General features: G+C 45.2%; 1 protein-coding gene across 5 annotated transcripts in view; it reads right to left on the bottom strand.

The window, feature by feature from the left end:
• RUNX2 (RUNX family transcription factor 2) overlaps positions 1-22,758 on the bottom strand; it is a 329,260-nt gene that overhangs the window by 93,697 nt on the left and 212,805 nt on the right. For 2 of the 5 annotated variants that reach the window (XM_086706990.1, XM_086706988.1), the window contains one exon: positions 10,579-14,920. The exons of 2 other annotated variants lie outside the window; for them this stretch is intronic. In XM_086706990.1, the coding sequence (XP_086563116.1) occupies positions 14,442-14,920 (479 nt within the window). In that variant the 3' untranslated portion in view covers positions 10,579-14,441. Of the gene's footprint in view, positions 1-10,578; positions 14,921-16,539; positions 16,606-22,758 lie in introns of those variants that run through there. One more of the 5 variants, XM_086706987.1, reaches the window with a different exon arrangement.

The raw sequence follows: 22,758 nt of genomic DNA, 5'->3' as shown, positions 1-22,758 counted from the left end.
ACACACGGCCCCCAAAGTGAGCTTCGGGCAGAACCAGAACACTTCTTCATTTGACCCCAACCTATGGTGGTTGAGGGCGGGAATAACCCTGTTGCCCTGTTACCTCAAAGGGTCTGTCTGGGCAAGGTACTTGGTCATGAGAGAGAGAGAGAGAGAGAGAAAGAGAGAGAGAGAGAGAGAGAGAGAGAGAGAGAGAGAAATAAGGATCAGCTTTTAGCTGAGCAAGGAAGGCAGCAGTGCCCCCCCCCCCACCCCAGGATGAGATGTGAGGGATGTCAAAAAAGCATCCCCAGGAAGGTTCCTCTGCTCAGAGCAGGGTATGTGGCTTTGGAAGCGAGGTTTTAGCGGTTCCAGAAAACCTGTCTTGAAATGCAAATACACTGACTGCTCAAAGGTGAGGGTCAGGGCAAGTTCATTTATAAAAGGGGAGGCCCATGGTGCAGGGTTAGTTGGTGTGGGCTTGGGGAGAGACACAGTCCAAGGCGGGCCTCCAGTGGAGAGGTTTGGACGTGTGGGGAGAGAAGACCCCCAAGATTTTGCTTTCAAGTTTGACTTAGGGTAGGTCACAGGCATGGCTCTCACTCAGTTCTTGGAGGATGTGGCCATCCAGAGCATAAATTTGTCCTACCCAGTTATACTCATCACCCTTCCCTGTTGACTGCCAAAGGGTCCATGTGCCAATGTGGCCCTCACTGTCCCATCAAGACTCCAGTGAACACAGACACGGTGGTAGATGTTGAGCAAGCAATTGGATAGAGTGTGTCTGAGAGTTTGATATTTTATGCTGTCACTTCTCATATTCTTTATGTTGACACCCTCTTTTATTAGACATTAAGATCTCACATTTTCCTTCCTGATACATACACGGATGGCGTAGGCATTTCTTTTAGTTTTTAATTATCCTAATGTCGAATATGATTTTGTGAAGTGTGACTCATGTCCCACAGAGGCTCCGACATAGCTCACCAGACCGCACCCCTCTAACCTCTTGGAGAGTCCCTCTTGCTCGCCTCGTCAGCGGGAGTGTGATTTCGTGTGCTGAGGAACACCACAGAGCCCAGAGCCCCTGTCTCGCTCTTTGTCTTTCTGGAGAGCCATACATGGGATCTCCGTTGGGGCGAGGGGTCTGCCTACTCCCAGGGACTGCGCTTTAGGGTGGATGTGGGGCTGGGGCTGGCTCAGCTGCAGACCCAGAATGGCAAGGAATTTCTCAGTCTTCCAGCTCCAGCTCAAGTGTCATCTTCCTGCCTTGGCCAGGAATTGCTGCCTCCTTGGGTTGGGGGGCGAGGGGGGAGCCCTTGGTTCACGTCTCTGCGATGGCACCGATGCCCTGTATCGTCACTTACGAGATTAGTTTTCTGTCTCTGAGCAGATGGTAAGCTTCTAGAGGGTAAGGATGTGTCTCATCCATTTTTAGTTCCGTCATTTCTAGTACTTATTGAATGAATAAAAATGCAGCCCCTCCCTGACGGTCAGATGCCAGTCGGGGATGGTGAAGCAAAGCAATAACTCTCCCAAAATATTCTGTCTAGCAAGGGATAAGGTGAAGGAAGCTGAAAAGTCTCCCTCTCCCAGCCCCCATCTCCTTCTGCCCCAGACATGGCTTAGCGCTCGTGGGATAACCACCTGGCACGATAAGGTTATGTCTATCATTAAACAGGGGTCGGATGATGAACTACGTTCTAAGTTTTGTCCGATAACACGACGCTGCTACCAGTGTGTTCCATCACCGCCCCATGGGAACGGGTTGCCTTCTGCATCTCTCAACTTGAAGAGACACTCGTTATAGGTAACTAAGTGCATAAAAGGTAAAACTGGGATGAAAATTCTATTTTCAAGATTAGCTGTTCTCTTTTCATTTGCTTAGGTGGCTCAGATAGTGTGTGTGTTAAAGACGTCAAGATTGCACGGCCTCAGCTCTAGAGCCAGCCCACAAAATGGCAACTAGAAAGGCCTTGACCACAACAAGGCCATGACATCCCCCCTCTGCAGTGAGGGCAAGGGGGCCACCTGTCCACTAAGGGACGATCCACCTGAAGTGTGTCGCCAACGGATGGGTCATCTTTGTCCACGAAGGAACGGCACTGACGCTCTTAGACTAAATGCCTCAGTCACTAAGTCAGGCCTGGTATACAGCTTGATGGGTTTCTCTGGCGAAGCAGTACACAACAGGTCTTTTGCAATAAGGTTAGCTGGAGCATGGTGTGGGATCAGTATGCTGGAAACTAATTTACACGAGTATACGAAGTTTTTAAGAGAATCAGCTTGCATGAGTTTATATCAAATGAAAATAGGTTCATAAACACTAGCAAAGTAATGAAGTGTAAGTGCTTCATGAAAGGGTAATACGGAAGATGCTATTATAAGGGAAGGAAGTGTCTCTTCCAGAGAACGAGGATGGGAACCACTTGGAAGTAGATGTCCAACTCTTGACTTCCCCTCATCTATTTACAGGGCGACCCTGCGTAAGTGGTTTGACCTCTCTGGGATTCCATTTCTTCACCCTCTACAAAATGGCCATCTTTGCCAATTCTGTGAGGAACAATGGACTTCATTCTCTCTCTTAATGCTAGGCAGACTCTAGCTGCACCTCTTAAAACTGCTCATAATTTCCCCCCTCTAAAAACCACTCCAAATCTATAGGTAAGAGTTACAACGTGGTCCCTTAACATACCATCTAGCAGGTAATATATTATTGTCCACTATTAAGGAGAAGGTCAAGAGGGGTTAAGTGGCTCATTCAAGGTCACACATTAAGTTAGTAGGGGTTAAGGATCTGGAACCCAGATCTTTTTGCCACTCTCTGCTTCCCCCTTGCAAAACACCACTCAACCCCTTAATGCACAGTTGGCTGCATGGCTGTTACAGCAGGGAAGAGAAAATGGAAGAGCGGCCCCTCCCCCTTGGACTATATGAAAATCACCCACTTTTTAAACACCAAGCCTCCCATATATTGTGGTGGAAATGAAAGGCCTGTATGACTAAATATAGATGCCGAGGACCTTACAAATACTTGAGTATTTTAGGAAATGAGAAATGGGAAATGAAATTGGCTATAAGCAGAAATCAAAACTATCTGAATTCTCTCCAGAAACTGATGGCTAACTTTTTAATCTCTGTTGTTGGCAATCTGAACCATTCATGGATTTGCTTAAATAGCTTAAATAAAGAACGGCATGACCGACATCTCTTAGTGGGATGCATTCAATTAAACCAAGATGCCTTCCCGTATGCTTTTTAGTGGTGGTGAGCCTCCCAGCATATTGTTTTCTGCCTACAGTTAGGTGTCCAGTCAATATCTGCAAAAAGAAGGCAGAGTGGGTGACAGGGAGAGAGCTCATTTCTGTTCTCTGGGATTTCAGTTAAGTGGGATATTAACTCCATATCAAGTGGATTTAAGGACATAGTCTGTAAAATGCTTTAAGAGAATTGGAGAGAAGCCCTACCTATTCGGTTAAAGAGATTTGAATGATTTAGGGCACGAAACGTGGACAACCCATTCCCAGGCTCCTCCAGGCTGTGTACAAGTGTGCAAAACCTGGCACACACCAGTGTCCCATCCCAGGCAGCAGCTGGGTTCCCTCAAGCCTTGGGCCTCTGATCAACTGTCCCCACTACACAGCATTGCCTCTTAGGGATGCCCAGTTCAGAAACTGGGGCCCTGGGTGCTGCCCCTTCGTCAGGTGGTGAGGAAGACCCCAAAGCCACTCCCAGAAAGGTAAGAGTTGAAGCTGTCAGAGATTTCTTGGCTTGGGCCTTTCTCCTGTTAGGTGAAGCCAATGCTGCAACATTAAGTTCAATAATGCCTTTTATCGGTAGGCAGCATTCACATGCAACTCAATGCACCTAAATGGAAAATCTTAAAAGAGATTACAGATGAAGAACCGAGGTCCGGGTAGGGCCAACATTTCTGTTCTGAATGTATCGATCAATGTCTTTTATATTTATGGTTTATGTGACGTAATGTCTCTGAGTTCCTTCAGGGAAGGAGCCCGTGGTAAGCCCATTGCCAAACTTGGCCGTGTGGCTCGGTAGAAAAAGTTTATAAAATAGATAGAAAGATATTCCTTTCAAAGAGCGACATTTTTTTTTTTAACCGTCAAAATAATAGTTTCTAAAAAGTTGTTCCACTTGGTGCTCCAGCTCTATTGTGATTCAAACTATTTGAAAATTTTATTTACACTTTTTAAAACAATCACCCTAATTACTATGAGTAATAATAGGTACCGTCTATTTTCTGTCCATTCTGTGCAAGGCACTTTGCAAGGCATGCTCCTATCTCATTAGCTCATTTAGTTCTCATTATGCAGATGATAAAGGAGGGTGTGTCTAAAGGAACACGGTCTTTGGAATCTGGCAGATTGAGGCTTGAGTCTTAATAGCTGTGTAACCTTGGGCAAGTCTGATCTTCAGTTTCCTCACCAGAAAAGCAGAGATAGAAACAGTACTAACTTCTTCACAGGCTGCTGGAAAGATTGACATAAGACACGTGAAATACCGAGCAAAACACCAGGCTCGTAGTCCAACGTGCAGTGAAAGTTAAATATTGTGTTCTTATTATTACTTGATCATGCCACCAGTACCAAATATGACTTGTCTCCAAAAGGAAATGAAAACAATGGCCTTCGGTGCCATCGTAGGGGGGAAGGAGGAAAATCATCTTCCGTCTCCATTCCTTTCTCCCCAGGACGTTCATCCCAGGGAGACTTGGGCCAAGTGAACCCTGGGGACAGCTATGGAAGACGAAAATCACGAGGAATGGGTAGCTGGCATGCCCTTGTGCATCACAGGGGTGGGCTCAGGAGGACGATGCCAAGAGGAAGGGTGACAAAGGGGACTTTCTGGAACTACGATGAGCTTCTGCACCTGCTCCCCGCATCCCTTCCCTCTCTCTCCCTTACCCTCCTGCAGGCCTGGGAGCAAAGACCCAAGGGGCTCTGTGTTCCCCCTGCTCTTGGGGAAGCCAAGAGCCGGCATCCTGTGGAGACCTGAGCAGCAGCAGGGGGCAGCCTGGTCACTGTCTGCTTTGGCCAGCGGGGGCCCCCCCAGAGCCCCCACAGCGCCTCTGGCTCTGGCAGCTCCCTGGGAAAGAAGAAAGCAGCATCTTACATGTGTGGCATATTCTAAAACAAAATAATAACCGGGAGATTTTATAGACTCTGACAGGGGGAAGAAGGGAGTGAAAAAAGATGGAACAAAGATGCCATTTTAAAGTTATTGGCTCCTGTTCAGGATTTTACTATTTTCTATGGCAAGGAGCAAGTAAAAAATTCCTCCTATTGATGAGTATTTTTCTACAGTCATTGAAAGCCAAAGGGCTCGGGGCTTCCGACTTCCCCCTTGGGGAACCTGCGAGCCAGTGCCCTGGCTAACTTAGGGGAGGGGTGGCTGGCCAAGGCGGGAGGCTCACAGGCCCCCAGCAAGCGGCTCCGGTGGGGAACGGGTGCAAGGGCACACACTGTGTTTTCAGTCCGGATTCTGTGATCTTTCTGCCAAACAGGGGTTTACAAAGCAAAAACCTCCAGAGAATTCTCATACTTTCTGGCTTATTCTCCTGGTGTTCATCTTAACAGGAATCAGCTGTTTGCCTTCTCACTTATACAGCACGTTGCCGAAGAGAATTTAGCATCTGGTCTGGCTATTATTAAAAACAAGAACATCCTGCTCTGTTGGGAGAACAGCACCACTGGCAATAAAAGGACAGAGATCATTTGCATTCAGGATTCCAGAGATGTATTTCAGTTCAATATCTGCTCTCCCTCCTCCCCCGGCGGCTCTCATTTCAAAATTTCCTGATGCATCCATCATTTGCATCGTGGTCTCCTTTTTTCCCAACCAGAGACACAGAGCGGACTTTTTCCTTCCACTGGGAGGCAGGGATCACTGGAGTTGTTCAAACACCGATCCGCTCCTGCCGTGTGATAAAATTGAACTACCAGAGGAATTTTTTTTCTTTTTTTACAACTGCGGAAATGAAAAAGTAAACAAGACTAGGAAGGCATTGGTATTTAAGCTCCAGCTTTTTGTTGTTGTTTTCGCCTTTTTCTTTTTTTAAGCATCGGGCTGGGAGCCTGAAGGAACCATATAATATGAAAAACCCTGGGAGGTTTTATTAGCCAATAAAAAAAAAAAAAAAACTGAGTTCCTATTAACCACTTAACTCCTTGAGAAAGTTCTGCACTTGCCTCCCTCCCGAGATCCTTCGCTCCCTTCCCTCCCATATGCCCACGAGGAGGGGGAAGTGGGCCCATCCACCCTGCCCTACAAAACCTGAGCGCACAGTCTATGTTCCAGAAATTGTGGTGGAGGGTTAGACTCAATGATAATCTCTGTACTTCTCATCTGTGAAACCACTAATAAGATCTTGATAAGGAGTCAAACTTTCTGTGCCCCCAAACCCGCACACAAAAAGGCTCTTCAAGCACAAGGCTAAAAAGGAGAAAGGTCACTGGGACGTTCAAGATTTAAATACGAAATGACTGTAGGGGAAGACAGAGTGGGGCTAAGGTCTTACCGAAAGACCATAATGATGCCACCCAAGGCTCCTCTCTTTGGGGGGCAGGAAAACGAAGAGGAACTCAGAAACAGAAAGTGAAACTCGCCTGAGCTGTTGCCCGGTCAGAGGTGGACGGAGTTAGAAAAAAAAAAAAAAATCAATAAATAAATGACCTAATTTGGGAAGGAAATGATGTCAAAGGAGATGTAAATCCTAAAACCGTTATATTAATTCTCCCACGGTTATGCGTGCCCCGTGGTTTTGCCGTTTGCTTTTTTTGCTTATTTTTAAGGAAGAAATCCACACATTTACACCAGTCCATCACCCAGCTGGAAGTTCCCGGTACTCTGGTCTCTCAAAGACCCCCGAAGCTCTGCCCCCGTATCCTGGACTTCCTAATTCCACCAAGACTACTGTGTCTTGCTTCCATTTTCCACCTCCCAGCTAACACTGGCACTTTGGGTGCTCCGGGACAGATGTCTAAGGCCTCGGGAGTACAGGCCACATGACGCCTGGTTGTAATTTTGTGTTCTGGTCTCACCGAACATTGTGCAGGCAAGACTACATCTTGAGGGGCCTGTGTGGAAGAACTTTTGCTTGTCCCCCCAGACTCCCACCTCCTTTCTGCCCCCCTTTAGCATTTTGCTGTATGGTCTTGATTTCTTTCTAAGGATGACTGGTGGAGGGTAATTCTTCCCTTTCTATTATTAGCTATGGAATGGGACAGAATGACCCGGGGGGGAAGAAGAAAAGGCCATCAAGGGGATGGATGCCTGGGTGTCTCAGTCGTTTGAGCATCCGACTTCTGCTCAGGTCACGATCTCGCGGTCTTTGAGTTCAAGCCCCACGTCAGGATCTGTGGTGAGAGCTCAGAGCCTGGAGCCTGCTTCGGATTCTGTGTCTCCCTCTCTCTCTGCACCTCCCCTGCTCGCACTCCGTCTCTGTCTCTTTCTCTCTCAAAAATAAACATTAAAAAAAAAAAAAGAATAGTTGCCTCTTTACCACTCGTGGAATGAAGGTAGTACTCTTTTGTAGGATTTGCGAGGAAAACAAACACCCGAGACAAATAAATGCCATGTCAAAGAGCACGTGTGTGTGTGTCTATGTGTGCATGTGTGTGTGTGTGTGAGAGAGAGAGAGAGAGAGAGAGAGAGCTTCAGTGTTCCCTAAATGGCTGCTCAGGCACCCCTTTCCATCCCTCCACCTCCCTTTTCCCTCCCTTTAGACACACACACACACACACACACATACACACACACACCCCCCTTAGGGTAGTTCCCTTGGCATCACCAGCAGATTCTTTTCTTTGCTAAATTCCTTACTAATTTCATAGCTTTTTAAAAACTTCACTTCCAAGGCCTCCCAATCGAATACCCACTACCGGGAAGTCACAGAGAGACTTCTCAGGGTGCACAGGAATGGAGGGAGGTTGGGGAGAGCTTCCCTTGCCTTTGCTCAGAGCTCGTAGTCTAGAGCTCGTGATTTATCCAGGTGTTGGTTCCTACCTGGCTTTCCTTGACACCTTCTCCAGGCCTGAGGTGAGAGCCAGCAAAGGAAGAGCGGGGGTGGGTGAAGGAACTGGGGTAAGCCAGTGTGCCCAGCCCTCGTGTGCAGACCGGCTGTCTCACCACCTGCACATTCCCTGCACCAACCCCCAACAGCTCTGGCATGAAGGCGTCCCTCCCGGCCCCTTCAGGAGTTTGCCTGAGGGCTCCCAGAGAGCCGGCCCGGGCTCACTAAAACCGTGGCAGTCAGGTGAGCTGTCCCCCGGAAAACGTAGAGACTTCACAGGACCATCATCTCATAAGCCTCCTCTTCCTCCCTGTGGAGATGCCCCTAAACCATGGTTTCCTAGAACTGGTCTCTAAAAATGATTCCCAAATAATTGGGACAGGAAAGCCAGCTGACTGGATTGTCCAGTTTGCCTGATAGTCACGGTAGGGTTGTTTGCTTAAATCAGTCAGGCCAGCGCCTCCATCTCGGCTGTGGCTTTTGGCTGTGTCATTATTGTTAACCACCCGTTTCCAGAAGGAAAGAGAAGTCAGGAAAGAGAAGATCTGTAGGCCCAGCTCTCACTCACCGATCGTGAACGAGGCCTTCCCCTTCTTCCTCCCTTGCCTTTTCAGACTGTTTTCAAATCCCATAAATATAAACATGTGGCTCTTCAACCGCATCTGTAGATAATAACTTCAGGGGGCTTCCTGTTTACATGGCAATACCCATTTCCCAGCCAAAAAAGCTCTGCAACAGAGAGCTGAGGTGTTTATTGGGCCAGTGTCGGCTGGGATTGAGTTAACAGGAAACACCCACTCTCAAAGCAATGTCTGATGATTAAATATTTGGGGGGCAGGGGGCACAAGAGGTCAGACGCACTGGAGAAACGTCTTTCCTTCCTCCGCCTGTCATTTCCAGTGAGAACAGAAGCAGCCATGACAAACACGGCCAAGCAGTCCAGGTCTAACAAAGTCCCACAGCTGTGCTATTCCCTGGCTGCACAGCCCGGAACGTGAGGAGGAGGGAAGAAGTGCAGACGGGAAAGCCAGGAGCCCCCCTCACGACACAGCCAAACCTCAGGGTGCCATCAGGTGAAGGGATGGAAAGGGTCGATACACATGCATCTCTGGGAAGCCCCGCCGTCTTCTGCCTGGCTAGCCTGTTTTAATGAGCAATGTATTCTCACACCAGTTCTGTCAAGAAAGCCCGACCTAAGAATTTAAAGAGAGCCTCTAGCCCACTGGTTCTCAATGGGGGGCACGTTTTCTCCCAGGGAACATTCTGGAGACGTTTTTCATTGTCATGACTGGGGCAGTGCTCTTGGCATCTAGTGGGTAGAAGCCAGAGATGCTAAATATCCTACAATGCACAGGACAGCCCCCCTACACACACACACACACACACACACACACACACACACACACACACCCCAAGGAATTATCCAGCCTGAAATGTCAATAGTGCCAAAATCTGGCCCAATGCTTCTCCATAAACCAAAAAACTGAGACCCAGAGGAATAAAGCGATTTGCCCTAAACCATGCTGCTGGACAAAGCCAGAGACAGTGCGAAAGCCATTGTGCCCACCTGTCATGCAAGGCCTTTTAAAACGACACAGATGTCTAATTTAAAAGGATAACTAAGTATACAGCTTCAAAGAGTTGCAAACAAGTTCCCCAGCCTAGGTGTCACCCGAGTGCTTTCAGGATGTCTCCTAGTCTTAGAAATTAGCTGTTTCCAAGATTTCTCAGAAAACAATGTCAAACAGGTAAGAATGAGCAGATCTCAAAGGAGGCCTCTCTACCTCTTAGCATCATGTGGGCCACCGGCCAGGGCCTGACCATCTCTGCACCACGGTTTATGGTCCTTCTTTTAGAACTGTGGTAAGCTAAGGCGGACAGACAGCACAGGACATAAAGAAAGCCACCACTCTACCCCAGGCCCTCAACCTTATCGAAGGGGAGGGACTTACCAAAAATAGACTATGGCCCATAAAAAAAAAAAAAAAAAAAAAAAAAACTCCAAACTATAGTTATGCTCGCTAGTAGAATTTTTCTGAGGCTAGAGCTCTCCAGGCCAAGGTCCATTTTTACTTACCCTTGAGGTTTGATTGACTTTCTGTTTTAAGAACCCAAGAGAGACGTGGGAAGCAAAACAGACTACCGGCTATGGCCAGGCTGCCGGAGATCTGACCACAGCCAAGGGTTCACTTGTGGGCCCTTGTTCATGTGCCCAGAGATTAGACCCACAGGACCATCGAGACAGCTGTCTTTGTATCTGGACTGGCCCCGTATATAGAAGAAGGGGCTTTACCGAAGGATGGGGTGAGTGCTTCTTCCTTCAGACACAGGCTGATAGGGAAGTGAGTTAGTTCACTGCTAGATCCTTCACCCACGCCCCTGTAGGAGTAGGACAAAAGAAGAAGGTAGCGCTCACGGAGATTTTTCAACCTCTCACCAGTAACACAGACCTCTGTTCTCATCCGGCCCTGGCAAGTCCCACGGCCAAAAAGTGCCCAGGTGTAGGCAGGAGTAGGCGTTAGACTAGAGAATGGAGCCGCGGCTGAGAAAAGACCCAATGTACACACATAACAAAACCAAAAAAGCCATTTTATTGAAAATTAAATTCAAACTTCAAATTAATATTACAATCATGAGAAAAAAAAATGCCAAATAATTCCATTTACAGTTGCAACATACAATACAAATAGTCCCTTTGAAGTTGAAAGTAAACTCATCCACAATCATGGCCTGTGGGACAAACCAGAATTTGTACAATATGTGCAGGGAAAGCAGATCTTGGGCAACAGCAATTGGAAAAAAATAAAAATGAGAAGCTTGTATTTACACAAAATGCTACAAACATTTTTGTTCCACAGAAATCTAAGAATGGTAAAGCATATCCAAAAAGAAAAAATGGAATTTTATTCAGAATACCTAAGAAATTACTGTAACTTATGGTTTTGGCTGATATATTTCAAAGTACTGCATAAAAAGCAAACAGTTATTTGTAAACATGAAGTAAACAAACATCTAAAAAATTCTCACACAGAAAATATTTTTTAAATGCATTCCTTTTTTAAGAACAACAAATTCAAGGTTTGGAAGAGTCGCTTTTATTTTATTGGTTATTGTTCTTTTGAATATCCTAGAAATAACTCCTGTTCTTGCTCATGCTCTGTGTTTCCATGCATTAACCTAGACTCTGAGTCCGTTCCTTTCCTGGGAATGGAGGGAACTCTAAGCCAGCACACACATCTCGTCCCCTCTGAGTTTGCAACGGATGGTCCCTGACGGTGTGGATTTCTCAGCTTCCTTTGAAAAGGCCCCGGTGGGGCGAGACTGTCTACAGAGTAACCCATAGCTCATCTGTTGCGTCTCTCTCGGTTCCAGGCTGGAGGTCACTTCCCTCATCCAAAACCAACGCTGTGGTACTTGTTCGGGGGCCCTGGCAGAGGTTACAATTTGTGAGACAACTCAAACAGATCAGCGTGTCTGTGTGGGCCACGCTGTGAACTCCAGCAACGTTGGCGCTACCAAGAACCATGCTCCTTTAACCTGAAGGAAATACAGAGCGTTGGCTACTACATGGCTTCACGGTAGGAGCAGTAGTAAGGCTTTGCTTTGGTCTTCGAATCACAGATCATACACATGACCCAGTGCAAATTAAGGGTTCAGTAAAAAAAAAAAAAAAAAAAAAAAAAAGGAAACGAAAAAGAAAACTTTAACCCCCAGGCTTTGACAAAGGGCAGAATTTGATCTAAGAAATGTGACTTACCCCTTTGGAGTGGTTGGAGGGAGGGGACAAGTGCTTGAATTTTTCCCAAGGAAAAAAAAAAAAAAAAAAAAAAAAACTTTTAAAGTGTTTCTGGGTTGCTGCCTGCAGCCACTCTAATAACATTTCAACACAAAAGCATCCCTAAAGTCACTTAGTATGTGTACTGTAAACTTAAAAAAGCCCTTTTAACATTAAAAAATAATGTACAAATATAGTACCTTTTTTTTTTTTTTATTAAATAGGGTACAGCTGGCACCGGCGGTAACATTTTTAGGTCAATTAATTAAAATTGAAATGTGTAACCAGACACTGGCTTTTTTAAGTGCTGCTGAAACACACACACATATTTTACACTTACAAATAAATGGACAGTGTCGTGCTTCAAGCTACCACACACAAACAATAAATAGTATCAGCGACTACTGCCATCTTAGTTAAGTAAGAGAAAAGTGGCTTATTTATCTAAGCATACTTGGTATACAACCTTTAGAAGGCAAAGAGTTTCGTTTTGCTTTGTTTTGTTTTGCCCTCGGTTTTTGTTGGGAGGAGTCGGGGCGATTGCAAGGGAGGCGCCCAGCGAGAAGCACGGGGCCCTCCACGCTGCCCTGCGAGGCCTGGCGGCCAGTGAAGCGGGCTTGCGGCAGGACGACAGAGCAGGGGGTCTCTAGGCGCTGGAGGCAAATCTCTACAAAGTTCTGTTCAGAGGGGCACCGAATTGAAAGGAAGGGGCCCGGACCTGTGGGAGCCCAGGCAGGGATTTGCCCGGTGGTGTCATCGAATGATCCTGGCTTGGATTAAGGATTCCCGCTTGAGAATCTGCCATGTGGTCGCCAGGAGCGGTCAAAGTGCATCTTACAGGAGGGCTTCCGCTCAGATTCATACACAGTAGTAAGATCCCAAACTCCACATGACCTTGCCTTCCCTTGACGCAAAAGGGTTGGCTATGGCTCTCCACAGGCCAGGTGTTCTCTCAGGTCAGCTACCTGCTGGAACTTGCCTGCTACTTCAGATGACCCGCTCCCCCATAAGACAATGACTGAATCTGCTCCTTTAAGGGCAGAGTCCAGTGGAGAGCTGCCGGCGGGGCCTCGGGGAGGGCAGGCCTGGGTTCTCCTGACTTTCTGTTTGGCAAGGCCGGTGGGTTAAGAATCCCCGGGACAATTTGGCTTTTCCTGTACTAAGTGCATCCTGATGGACCCTTCAGCCACAAGTGCGGCCGCCTGCTACGTCTTCCCTGTGAAGCCTGGCGATTTAGAGTTTTGCTTTAACTATGAAACCGCAGAACGTTTTTCTGCAGTTCCATGATTCACTTGTGCTTGTCTTTTTAGTATGACAAGAGTCATTGTTATTTGAAAGAAATTAGGAAACCACATCACTCCAGCATTTCATGCTAACAAAGGGCAACAATAAGAGATAAAGGGCTAAGAGTTGGTTTTTAAATCCCCAATTATTGCTTTAAAAGGCAAAGCTGTGTTAGAGGCGATCAAAGATCTGGAAGAACGAGACATAACATTTCCTTCATACGTCACAAAAACAAGCTACATCTAAAATATTTGGAGATGGACGTATTTTTGAAAAATCACATTGTGCCTGAACTGAAACTGCTTAGCAATATTTCAGATATGGCTCTAGCCCACTGAAGAAATTTGTTATTTAATAAAGAGCACTTTTAGAGACCGAAGTCAACACATCAGTACACTAAGAAATGTTTCAAGGGTCCAAATGTCATTAAATAATTATAAATATATCTTTAAAGTTATATGACCATTCACGTTAGCAAGTTACCTCAGATTTTACACATATTCATAATTTAAAAAAAAAAAGAAAACAACACACAGCCAAACACAAACACTATCTATACCATTATGGCTATAATAAGGTATTGCCATTTTCAGTTTTGCATAAAAGGAGAAAGGAGAAGGGGGGTAAGGATCGAAGGATGGGATTTCTTTTTGGTTAAATGGGAAAAGGAAACAAAAAAAGTACAAAAAAGTAAAATAAAATCATCTATCCTGATCAGTATTTTTGGAGTCGCTTTCTTAAAAGTAGGAACACAACAACAACAACAACAACAACAACAACAACAACAAAACTGAACCAAACAGATCGTACGAGAACTTGCGGCAAGTCTGAGAGCAGTTTGGAACAGTTACTCTGAATGGATCGCACTATGCGGGAAGCGTCCATTCTACCTCTTTGCCCTCCGCGTGCACCTCGACTGGCTTTGTAAGCTGGTCTGCAGAGGGCACTGGTCCATACACAGCTGCAACCGTGAGGGTGTGCGGTTTCAAAGCACAGAGAGGAAGTGGCTTTGCTCTTCTTCCTCCTGAACCTGGAGTCCACCTCTCTGAATTGGCATAGGAACGGGTTATTTATGATAACAGGCCAAACGACAACACAACAAAAATACCTTTTTCCTTTGTGAAAGTACGTCTTACATAGAAAACCATCTGAAACCTGAATACAATTGTCTCTCTTGGGCCTTCTGCTTCTCAGTGTCTACCCTCTTATGGTTGCAAGATCATGACTGAGTGGGTGAATGAAAAATCTTCTAAAAAATAGGCACTTTGTAGATAGCTAATTGATATACATATATATGCGCTCTCTCTATATATGTATATATCGATACATTTGGGATGCGGCTCCCAGACACTGCTGGGCCACTGCTGAGGAATTTCAATATGGTCGCCAAACAGATTCATCCATTCTGCCACTAGAATTCAAAACAGTTGGGGAACTGCTGTGGCTTCCATCAGCGTCAACACCATCATTCTGGGTGGGCAAATTTGGGTTTAATAGCGTGCTGCCATTCGAGGTGGTGGTGCATGGCGGAAGCATTCTGGAAGGAGACCGATCTCCCCCCGGCACCATGGGGAACTGATAGGATCCTGACGAAGTGCCATAGTAGAGATATGGAGTGCTGCTGGTCTGGAAGGGTCCACTCTGGCTTTGGGAAGAGCCGGGGTAGGGTGGTGGCAGGTAGGTGTGGTAGTGGGTGGTGGCGGACATACCGAGGGACATGCCTGAGGTGACTGGCGGGGTGTAAGTAAAGGTGGCTGGATAGTGCATTCGTGGGTTGGAGAACCGGCTCTCAGTGAGGGATGAAATGCTTGGGAACTGCCTGGGGTCTGAAAAAGGGCCCAGTTCTGAAGCACCTAAAAATTATAACAGAAGATGGGGGGGAAAAAAGTCTGTAAATATCAATTAAAATAAAGAGAGAATTGTTACAAGAAAAAAACAAAAAAAAACAAAAAAAAACAAGAAACTTTAGCCTCCCAAAAAGGAACAGCAAAGCCACAAACAGACCTTCAAATGCACCGGTCACTAGACAGTCTTTTTTTTTTTTTTTTTTTTCCACTTTACCGTCTTAGCGGCACGTATCCTTAAGTTCTTCACCCCCTTGAAAAAAGCCCAAATGTGTGCTAGGTCTTATGTGTAAACCAACCCAACACCGCTCATTATAGATTCACTCCTCAGACTTTAAGACTGAATCCTCATTGTTTTTGTTTTTTTTTTCTCTTTTCGTTTCTCATTGCACCTCAGATATTTAAAAGTGACATTTTTACTAAGTCACTCAACCTAATTTTATTTTCTCAACCCAATATAAAGAAACCCCAAAGTGATCAGTTTTGTTACTGGTACTCTTGGCAAGGCCCCTTCATCAATGAAGGAACTTCAAAAAGATACCCTAACATGTTCCTATTACTTCTTTTCCATTTTTAAAATAATCTATAATCTTGTCTTATTCTTCATCTTAGTAACAGATTTCAAAAAAAAAAAAAAAAAATCAAACCGGACTGAAATCAAGCCAGATTTCAACGTGTTCTGGAACTATCTTACTTTTCTGGGGGCACATGAGGAGAGTCTAGCCCTTAGAAATTATCCCTAGGGTCATACACTAAATAAGTGGGCTTTAAAAGTGAGGGTGGGGGGAAGGCTTATAGTACCTAGGAATCAATGCATTTCGTGTCTCAATGGGAGACCCAGGACCTCATTTAGGCCAGCGGCCAACCGTAGCTTTCATGAGACGCTCTGCGCCCAGGGGAGAGGGGTAAGAGGGCGCCTCAACACCCATTCACCAGGGCCCTGTGCCACATCCTAAGGAATCAGCTTCAGGCTAATTCCAAGTGGTACCTGGAGGCAAAGCTGGCTTTGCCCTGAAATGGAAAGTCCTTTAACTTCTAAAGCTAACAGTGTGCCTCCTTAATAGGTATTTCTGGTGCTTAAACTCATAAAACCATAGCCATAAACCACTTCATGTAGAAATCAGTTTTCCGAAATGCCTAAAAATTTAGTTGTGATCTCCAGCGACTGGGTTACAATTTTCTAAAACTGACAGAATTATGACAAGACCTTCTATAATGCTGGTGTTCTCAAGACTGTGTCGCATCTAAAATCTTCCAATTCTCTGCATCTCACGTGTTTGCTTTTCTATAGTTTTGATCCATAAGGGAAAGCACTTAGGACTTCTTCAAGGCCTTAGTCAGGAGGTACTTCTTCAGTCCCATTTTTATTTAGCCCTTGTTCTTGGATACTCCAGTATTTATTCAAGGCATAATCCTGATACTTTTCTTTAAAGGTGCCGATTGAGAGTTTTGATTTTTGTCAAAATGCACACCGCCTGTGATCTCCCTAAGTGCCATGGTGTGCATTTGTAATCCAAAGTGACTATTTAAAAGCAATATAGAGTTAACAAAAGTTTTTCTCGAACATTGGACAGTACCAATCAGACAGCCCCGCCCAGCCCAGCCCCCGCAATTGTTAAAAGTCTCACCTGCCTGGCTCTTCTTACTGAGAGTGGAAGGCCAGAGGCAGAAGTCAGAAGTGGCAGTGTCATCATCTGTAAAATGAGGGGGATGAGCTCTAAGTTCCCTTCCAGCTCTAACGGTTCTAGCACCTTGAACTCCAAGACAGCAGGAGAAGCAAAGCCGAGGGGGAGGGGGAGAGGGAGGCAGAGAAGTTCCCACCCCTCTTCAGTGCTTTCCCGGATTCCCCAGGCCCATAAGCAGAGGGTAAGAAGCTAGTGAGCGGCGTCTAATACCAGAAGCGAACACTTTCAAGATGACGAACCAAAACTAACGCAGTCTGGGCAGCTGCTCTCTGCTTTTCATAAATTCTTCCATCTTCGACAGGCCCCTGCCTAACCCTCCCAAATACAAAATCCTCGCCGGCTCAAATGTTAAAACGTGGAAGTAGTGATTATGACAGAGGCTCAAAAGGGAGCAGATGAGATTTAAGGTCCCCCCCCTCCCCCCGCCCCGCTCCGTGCTTATGCAGTCTGCCTTGGGAGACACAGGCGCTACGTGGAGGCCACAGAGGTTCCTTGGCCAGCCTTTTCACTGCACAGCATCTGGTGAGCTGGGGCTGGCGGAGCTAACAGTAATAGGCAGGCCACTTCTGTACAGATTACATTCAATGCTCGGATCATGTGAGAGAAACCAGAATAACGTGAACAATTTCAAACAGAAAGAAGCCCCACTTAAAACATCAACGCCGGCCCCCCCCCCCCCCCACAGAAGCACAGAGCTCACACAGATAGGCTTGTCAGTGTAAAAAAAAAAAAAATGCTTCTCGTGGGTATTGGTACTTAAAATATGCTGTAGTCATAATTAAAATTCCATGTGGTTTCCCTTATTTTGATGCAGAAGCCTCATTAAAACCCCCGATGTGGGGCCTTGCCAGTAAACTCCAATATGGTTTTGAATTTATTCCTCCACCCCCTCACCTTCTCTGTTTTACCTGATGCATTCTGCTGATGTTTTTATTACCCGTCATATGCCAGGATCACTGTACCTTTTTGGTTTATAGATGCCAGCTAATGGGAATTGACATTCATTTTTCAATTATTGAGCTCTGGCTGTGGTTTATAGAAAACAATGCCACAAATTTCTGCTAGGTTTACAGAATTTTGACCAATCACTTCTAGTCATTTGAGACTGTAATGTCTTGAAGATTAACTCCTTCTGGGCAAAGAGAGCTAATGTGGACTTTAAAGGGATTATACAGTCATTTTTACAACTTACAAAACGTAGAATTTTCTGGAATTGCCTTACTCAGTTCGTGCTACCAAGAAATGTTTCTGAAACACCCTGCAATGTGTTCTGTATGAAGGAATATTAACAACTCCATACAGTCTCACATGAGATCCCTTATATAATAATCTATGGTGAGGAGAAGGAAAAAATTCTAAACTTAAAAGGAAAAAAATAAAATAAAGCCCTCCCTAATCTTCAGTTTATAATAATTGGTGCAGAAGTAAACGATATAATTAAACTTTCTTTCACTGAACAGGGTAGTATCTGTTTTTAATCTCTGTTTTGCACATGAACTTGGGTATTCTTTTAGACAGGCTTCTTGACATTGTGTACTAAACTACACATACCTGTGTAACTAGCCACATTACAACTACAAACTTAACAAAAGATATGGGGTAGAATACAACACTTGGGTGAATTTCTAGGGAGACAAACAAAAAGTGACTTCAACAAAATTTTGCACTTACAAAGATTTAGGTCGTGTCCTCCAGATTCTCTATAGTACCCATTTACCCTCCTTTGGGGCACTCTGATGGAAAGGCCCAAATCCCTCATTTACTGCTAAGATAATCCATTCTAATCTTACCCATTAACATGACAAAATCACGCTGCTTGAGAGATACAGAGCCATGACTTCTGGCCTCTTTGCGATCTTAGTTACCCTTAAGCAATCTGGTTGACACCATCATAGGTACATATGTATCTTGCCTTAGAAATCTAACTTTGCCTTTTTTAAAAAAACATTTAAGAAGGCTCTTCTGGTGCCTACATGTTGCCCCAATGAGATTTACTGTCTTTGGGATATACTGACAAATTCTTGGACATCTTGTTGGATCTAATCTGCTAAATTGTGGGCAGTTAGTTCAGTTGCTCATAGCATGATGTGAATGAGACCTAGGGTCAAGGGTTTGATTCCCTTAGGACCTGCTGGGTTCCTACAGACGCATTTCATTCCGGAACTGTTATCTGTACCTCTGGCCACAGTCAGATAGCTTGTAAAGGAATGCAGCTCTCATAAAGAGAGCTGCAAGAACCTTGCTCATTAAAACAGCACCAGCAGAGCCTAATATGCATGGGAAGAGTATGTAAATAAAATGCCCATGAAGCTCCAATAAAAATAAAACCAATATTACAAGTAAAAAAACTCTTGGGGCACCTGGGTGGCTCAGTTGGTTAAGCATCTGACTTCAGCTTAGGTCATGATCTCACTAGTTTGTGAGTTCAAGCCCCACATCAGGCTCTATGCTGACAAGCTCAGAGCCTGGAGCCTGCTTCAGGATTCTGGGTCTCCCTCTCTCTCTGCCCCTCCCCTACTCATGCTCTGTCTGTCTCTCTCAAAAATAAATAAACATTAAAAATAATGAAAAAAATAAATAAAAATAAAAGAAATTTTAAAAAGCTTGCCTCTTCCCCCCGCTCCCCCGCCCCATCCCGCCAGCCAAGGTCTATGGGGAGAAAGGAAAGTCTCTTTTTCCCCAATAGTGTTTCTTGGGTCTTCAGAGCAAGTGAAAAGTGTGGTGGCAAGAAGCGAAACCAAAGAAAAGGGAGCACAAAAGAGAGCCCCCAATCTTCAGGTCTTGTGGTCTGCAATCCCCCACTGGTATCTTCCACACACTGCTTTCTAGCGCTAGTTATCCTGGGTCACGAGTGGGATGCTGAAGGCAGAGATTTGTCTAATCCTTGTTGGCCTCCCCCTCAGTGCTTAATAACAATATTACTTGACATTTCTAGGCCTTTACCTAATGCTTTTGCATACATCTCACTTAGTAGGCCCTCCGTAAATCATGGTCGGCCTGAGAACAAGCAAGGAGATCCCTAGAACGAATGGAAACAGGAGTCTGAAAACAGTAACAGACTGGGTACTTGCCATTTGGGGCTGTCAGCTAGGAAACCCTGTACCCGTGCATTGTCCCCTCTCAGCAGTGGGATTTACACATCCCACCTGAGGAGGCAGGTCAGGTGCAGGAAAGGAAGAGGGGCCTTGAAGCCAGGTGGAACTATGTTGGCACAGGCAGAGTCCCCTGTCCTACTTTTTAAAGTAAGGGTATAAATGTACAGAATGAAAAGCCATCATCCTTCTCCACAATGAGGTGTTAACTTCAAAGCTTCATTGGGGCCTTTTAAATGGTAGGAGTTATTGCTTCGACAAATCTCAAATAAGCCCAACGTACTTTATTAACCCCCTCACGGCATTCTTTCCTTCAGAACGTAGAACACTCAGGATCGCCACAGAGCTGCTTTCCTCTAAGAATCTTCTTCCTTTTCTACAACATTTCTAGCTGCCCCTCCCCCAACTGCTCTATTATATAATTTCCTATTTCCCTCCTGTTCCAATAGCATTTATTTTCTGTGTCTCTCTTTTGGCCCCTTAAGAATCACTACTTTACTGAACTATTAGCTGTGTCTTAGCCTGTTCTCTCCAACTATAAAGTAAGCTTGGGATGGTAAAGGTCCTGATTTATTTTCCTCTCATATCCCCTCTGCACGGTAGGAGCTTAAGTGTTTTGGGGTTTGCTTTTTAATGTACATATATGGATGGATGGATGGATGAATGAATCGGTAAGAAAGTTAGTCCAGGGATCAGGAACTCTGTACAATGGTTGGTACATTTTTGACGCATTAAAAACATAGATATAATAAGCATTAAAGCAATGCTGACATCAAACCTCACATGCATTCTAATACCACTCCAGACTATAAATTCTCATAAAACTCTCTTTAAAGAGTGTTCAAAGCTCTTCCCAAGCATCATTACATCACCTGACCTCATGTTTCGGACAATCAATCACCACTAGTGAACAGATTACCTCTGTTTTGCCACTGGTGTTGTTCCCGGTATCCTTAGCCCCAGCATCTGTATTTTATGTCTATCCTGGGGGCCATGGAGACAACAGAGGAGGGAGCAGGAGTGCCAGGCCACAGAAACATGGCCTGTGGGAAGGTGATCCCGGGGCAACCGCCCCCACACAGGTTATTTATTTGGGATAGGTAGTAAAGGTACCAGAGGGTAAAACTCACACTCTGTCTGAATTTCTGGACTAGTACAGGCAGCAAGTACATCAGAGTCAACAAGAATCAAAGACGACCTTTACGGATGAAGAAATAGAAGTCTGGAGACGAGGTAGATGTGAATGATACCAGGAGATTAAAACGAGGCTCTTCTTCCTGTAAAACCGGAGGGCGCCACCCCCACCCAGGCACAGGTCAGCCTTTCACAAGACATGACCGGGCACCTGCCCCACGAAGGGTGGAAAGTGAGGAGGCGGCTACTGGCATATTCGGAGTTCTCTGTCCTACTTTTGCAATGTCACGTCTCACTGCTCCCCAGTATGAACCCTCTTCTTCACGGCAGGACATACACTCAGGACGCTCACTGGAGCTTTGCGCATGCTCTCCCCAGACTCAGGACCAGCTCTCTTCTCTCTGCCAGACTAAGGCTGGGCAAGCACTATCTTTAAAGCTCACCAATAGGGGCACCTGGGTGGCTCAGTCGGTTAAGCGTCCGACTTCGGCTCAGGTCACGATCTCACAGTTCGGGAGTTCAACCTCCACACTGAGCTCCGTGCTGACAGCTCAGAGTCTGGAGCCTGCTTCAGATTCCATCTCTCTCTCTCTCTCTCTCTCTCTCTCTCTCTCTCTCTGCCCCTCCTCCGCTAGCACTCTGTCTTTCAAAAATAAATAAACATTAAAAAAAAAAAAACCTCACCAATACACAACAGCTTCCCAGGATGCAAATTCTTACCATCTTTGCTTTTTCATGTACATCCTGAACATTTATGTATGTAATGTCTACTCCACACATTTTAAAGTATTATCATTGTGTTTAGAGAAGTATTGTCATTTTCCAACCAAGGGGAAAGCAAATTAAGCATAAGAATCGTGTATCCTTTTAGATCCTACCTACGACATAGTGCAGTGCTAAGAAAGGACAGTACTTCCAAAAAATGTGCTGCACAGATGAGTTACTAGCATTACTAACAGGCAACATGACAGAAGCAGAAACGCCATGTAAAGATCATCCAAAAATCGATTTTGGACTATATGCAGGGTAGTCCTTTGCATTTTCCACACTGAGGTTTTAAAGGATTTTTACATCAATTTTCTTAATTTCCCTGAATTTCCCCCCTCACTTGAAAATGATCAAGAATCTATCATTAAATTAGCTTTACTTGTAATTACATTAAATAATAATTGGAAAAACATACCCTACACAGGAGAAATGTAATGGATCACACCGATGGAGAAGAACCCAGCAAAATGAGAATGTGAAACCAATTTTTTTAAGATAATGGAAGGTCAGACTAGCAAACTCCATAGTTTTGCAAAAGAGAGGAAAAGTGCCTCAACTATCCAGGATAAATATTTATTTTCCGTGTTGTAATGAATTGTACTTTTCCACTGCATGCTCACAAATTCTGAAAGACCAGCTGATCCTAAGGCTAAGAAAGTATGCTATGCTGGAGGAAAGAGAGAGGAGAAAAAAAAAAAAAAAAAAAAAAAACAACAACCTGGCAGTTTCCAGAAACTTCAACCATTCCTTAAACCCACCCAAATTTTGAGGATATTGTTGGAATACTATATTTCCTCTTTTTGAAGGCAAAGGAGGCAGGCATTAGGAGATGTGGGAGTGTATGCACACAGAGAGGGAGGGTAAGAGAGAAGGAAGGAACCAGGGGGTTGGGGTGGGGTGGGGGGGATGGAGAGAAACGGAGGAAAAATGAGAGAGATCTTCTTGCTAGGCCCTGATTAAGAACTTTTTAAAGGCCTAGGAAGGGTGGGTAGTCTTTGAAACCAGATCCGCTGCAGGAAGGAGGCCAGCACCCAGGACACCGTGTCTTTCAGAAGGGGCCACCCACGGTGCCGTGGCGGTCATATGACTGCTCTGTCACATCCTGAAGCCATTTCCAGCCCATGCACACGTCTGTGCTCCCATTTAGAGAGGATGGGATATATTGGGA

Source organism: Puma concolor, chromosome B2 (assembly GCF_028749965.1).
Source record: "Puma concolor isolate L17-30 chromosome B2, mPumCon1.1.hap2, whole genome shotgun sequence".
Lineage (NCBI taxonomy): Eukaryota > Metazoa > Chordata > Mammalia > Carnivora > Felidae > Puma > Puma concolor.
This window is presented reverse-complemented; position numbering and strand designations above follow the sequence as displayed.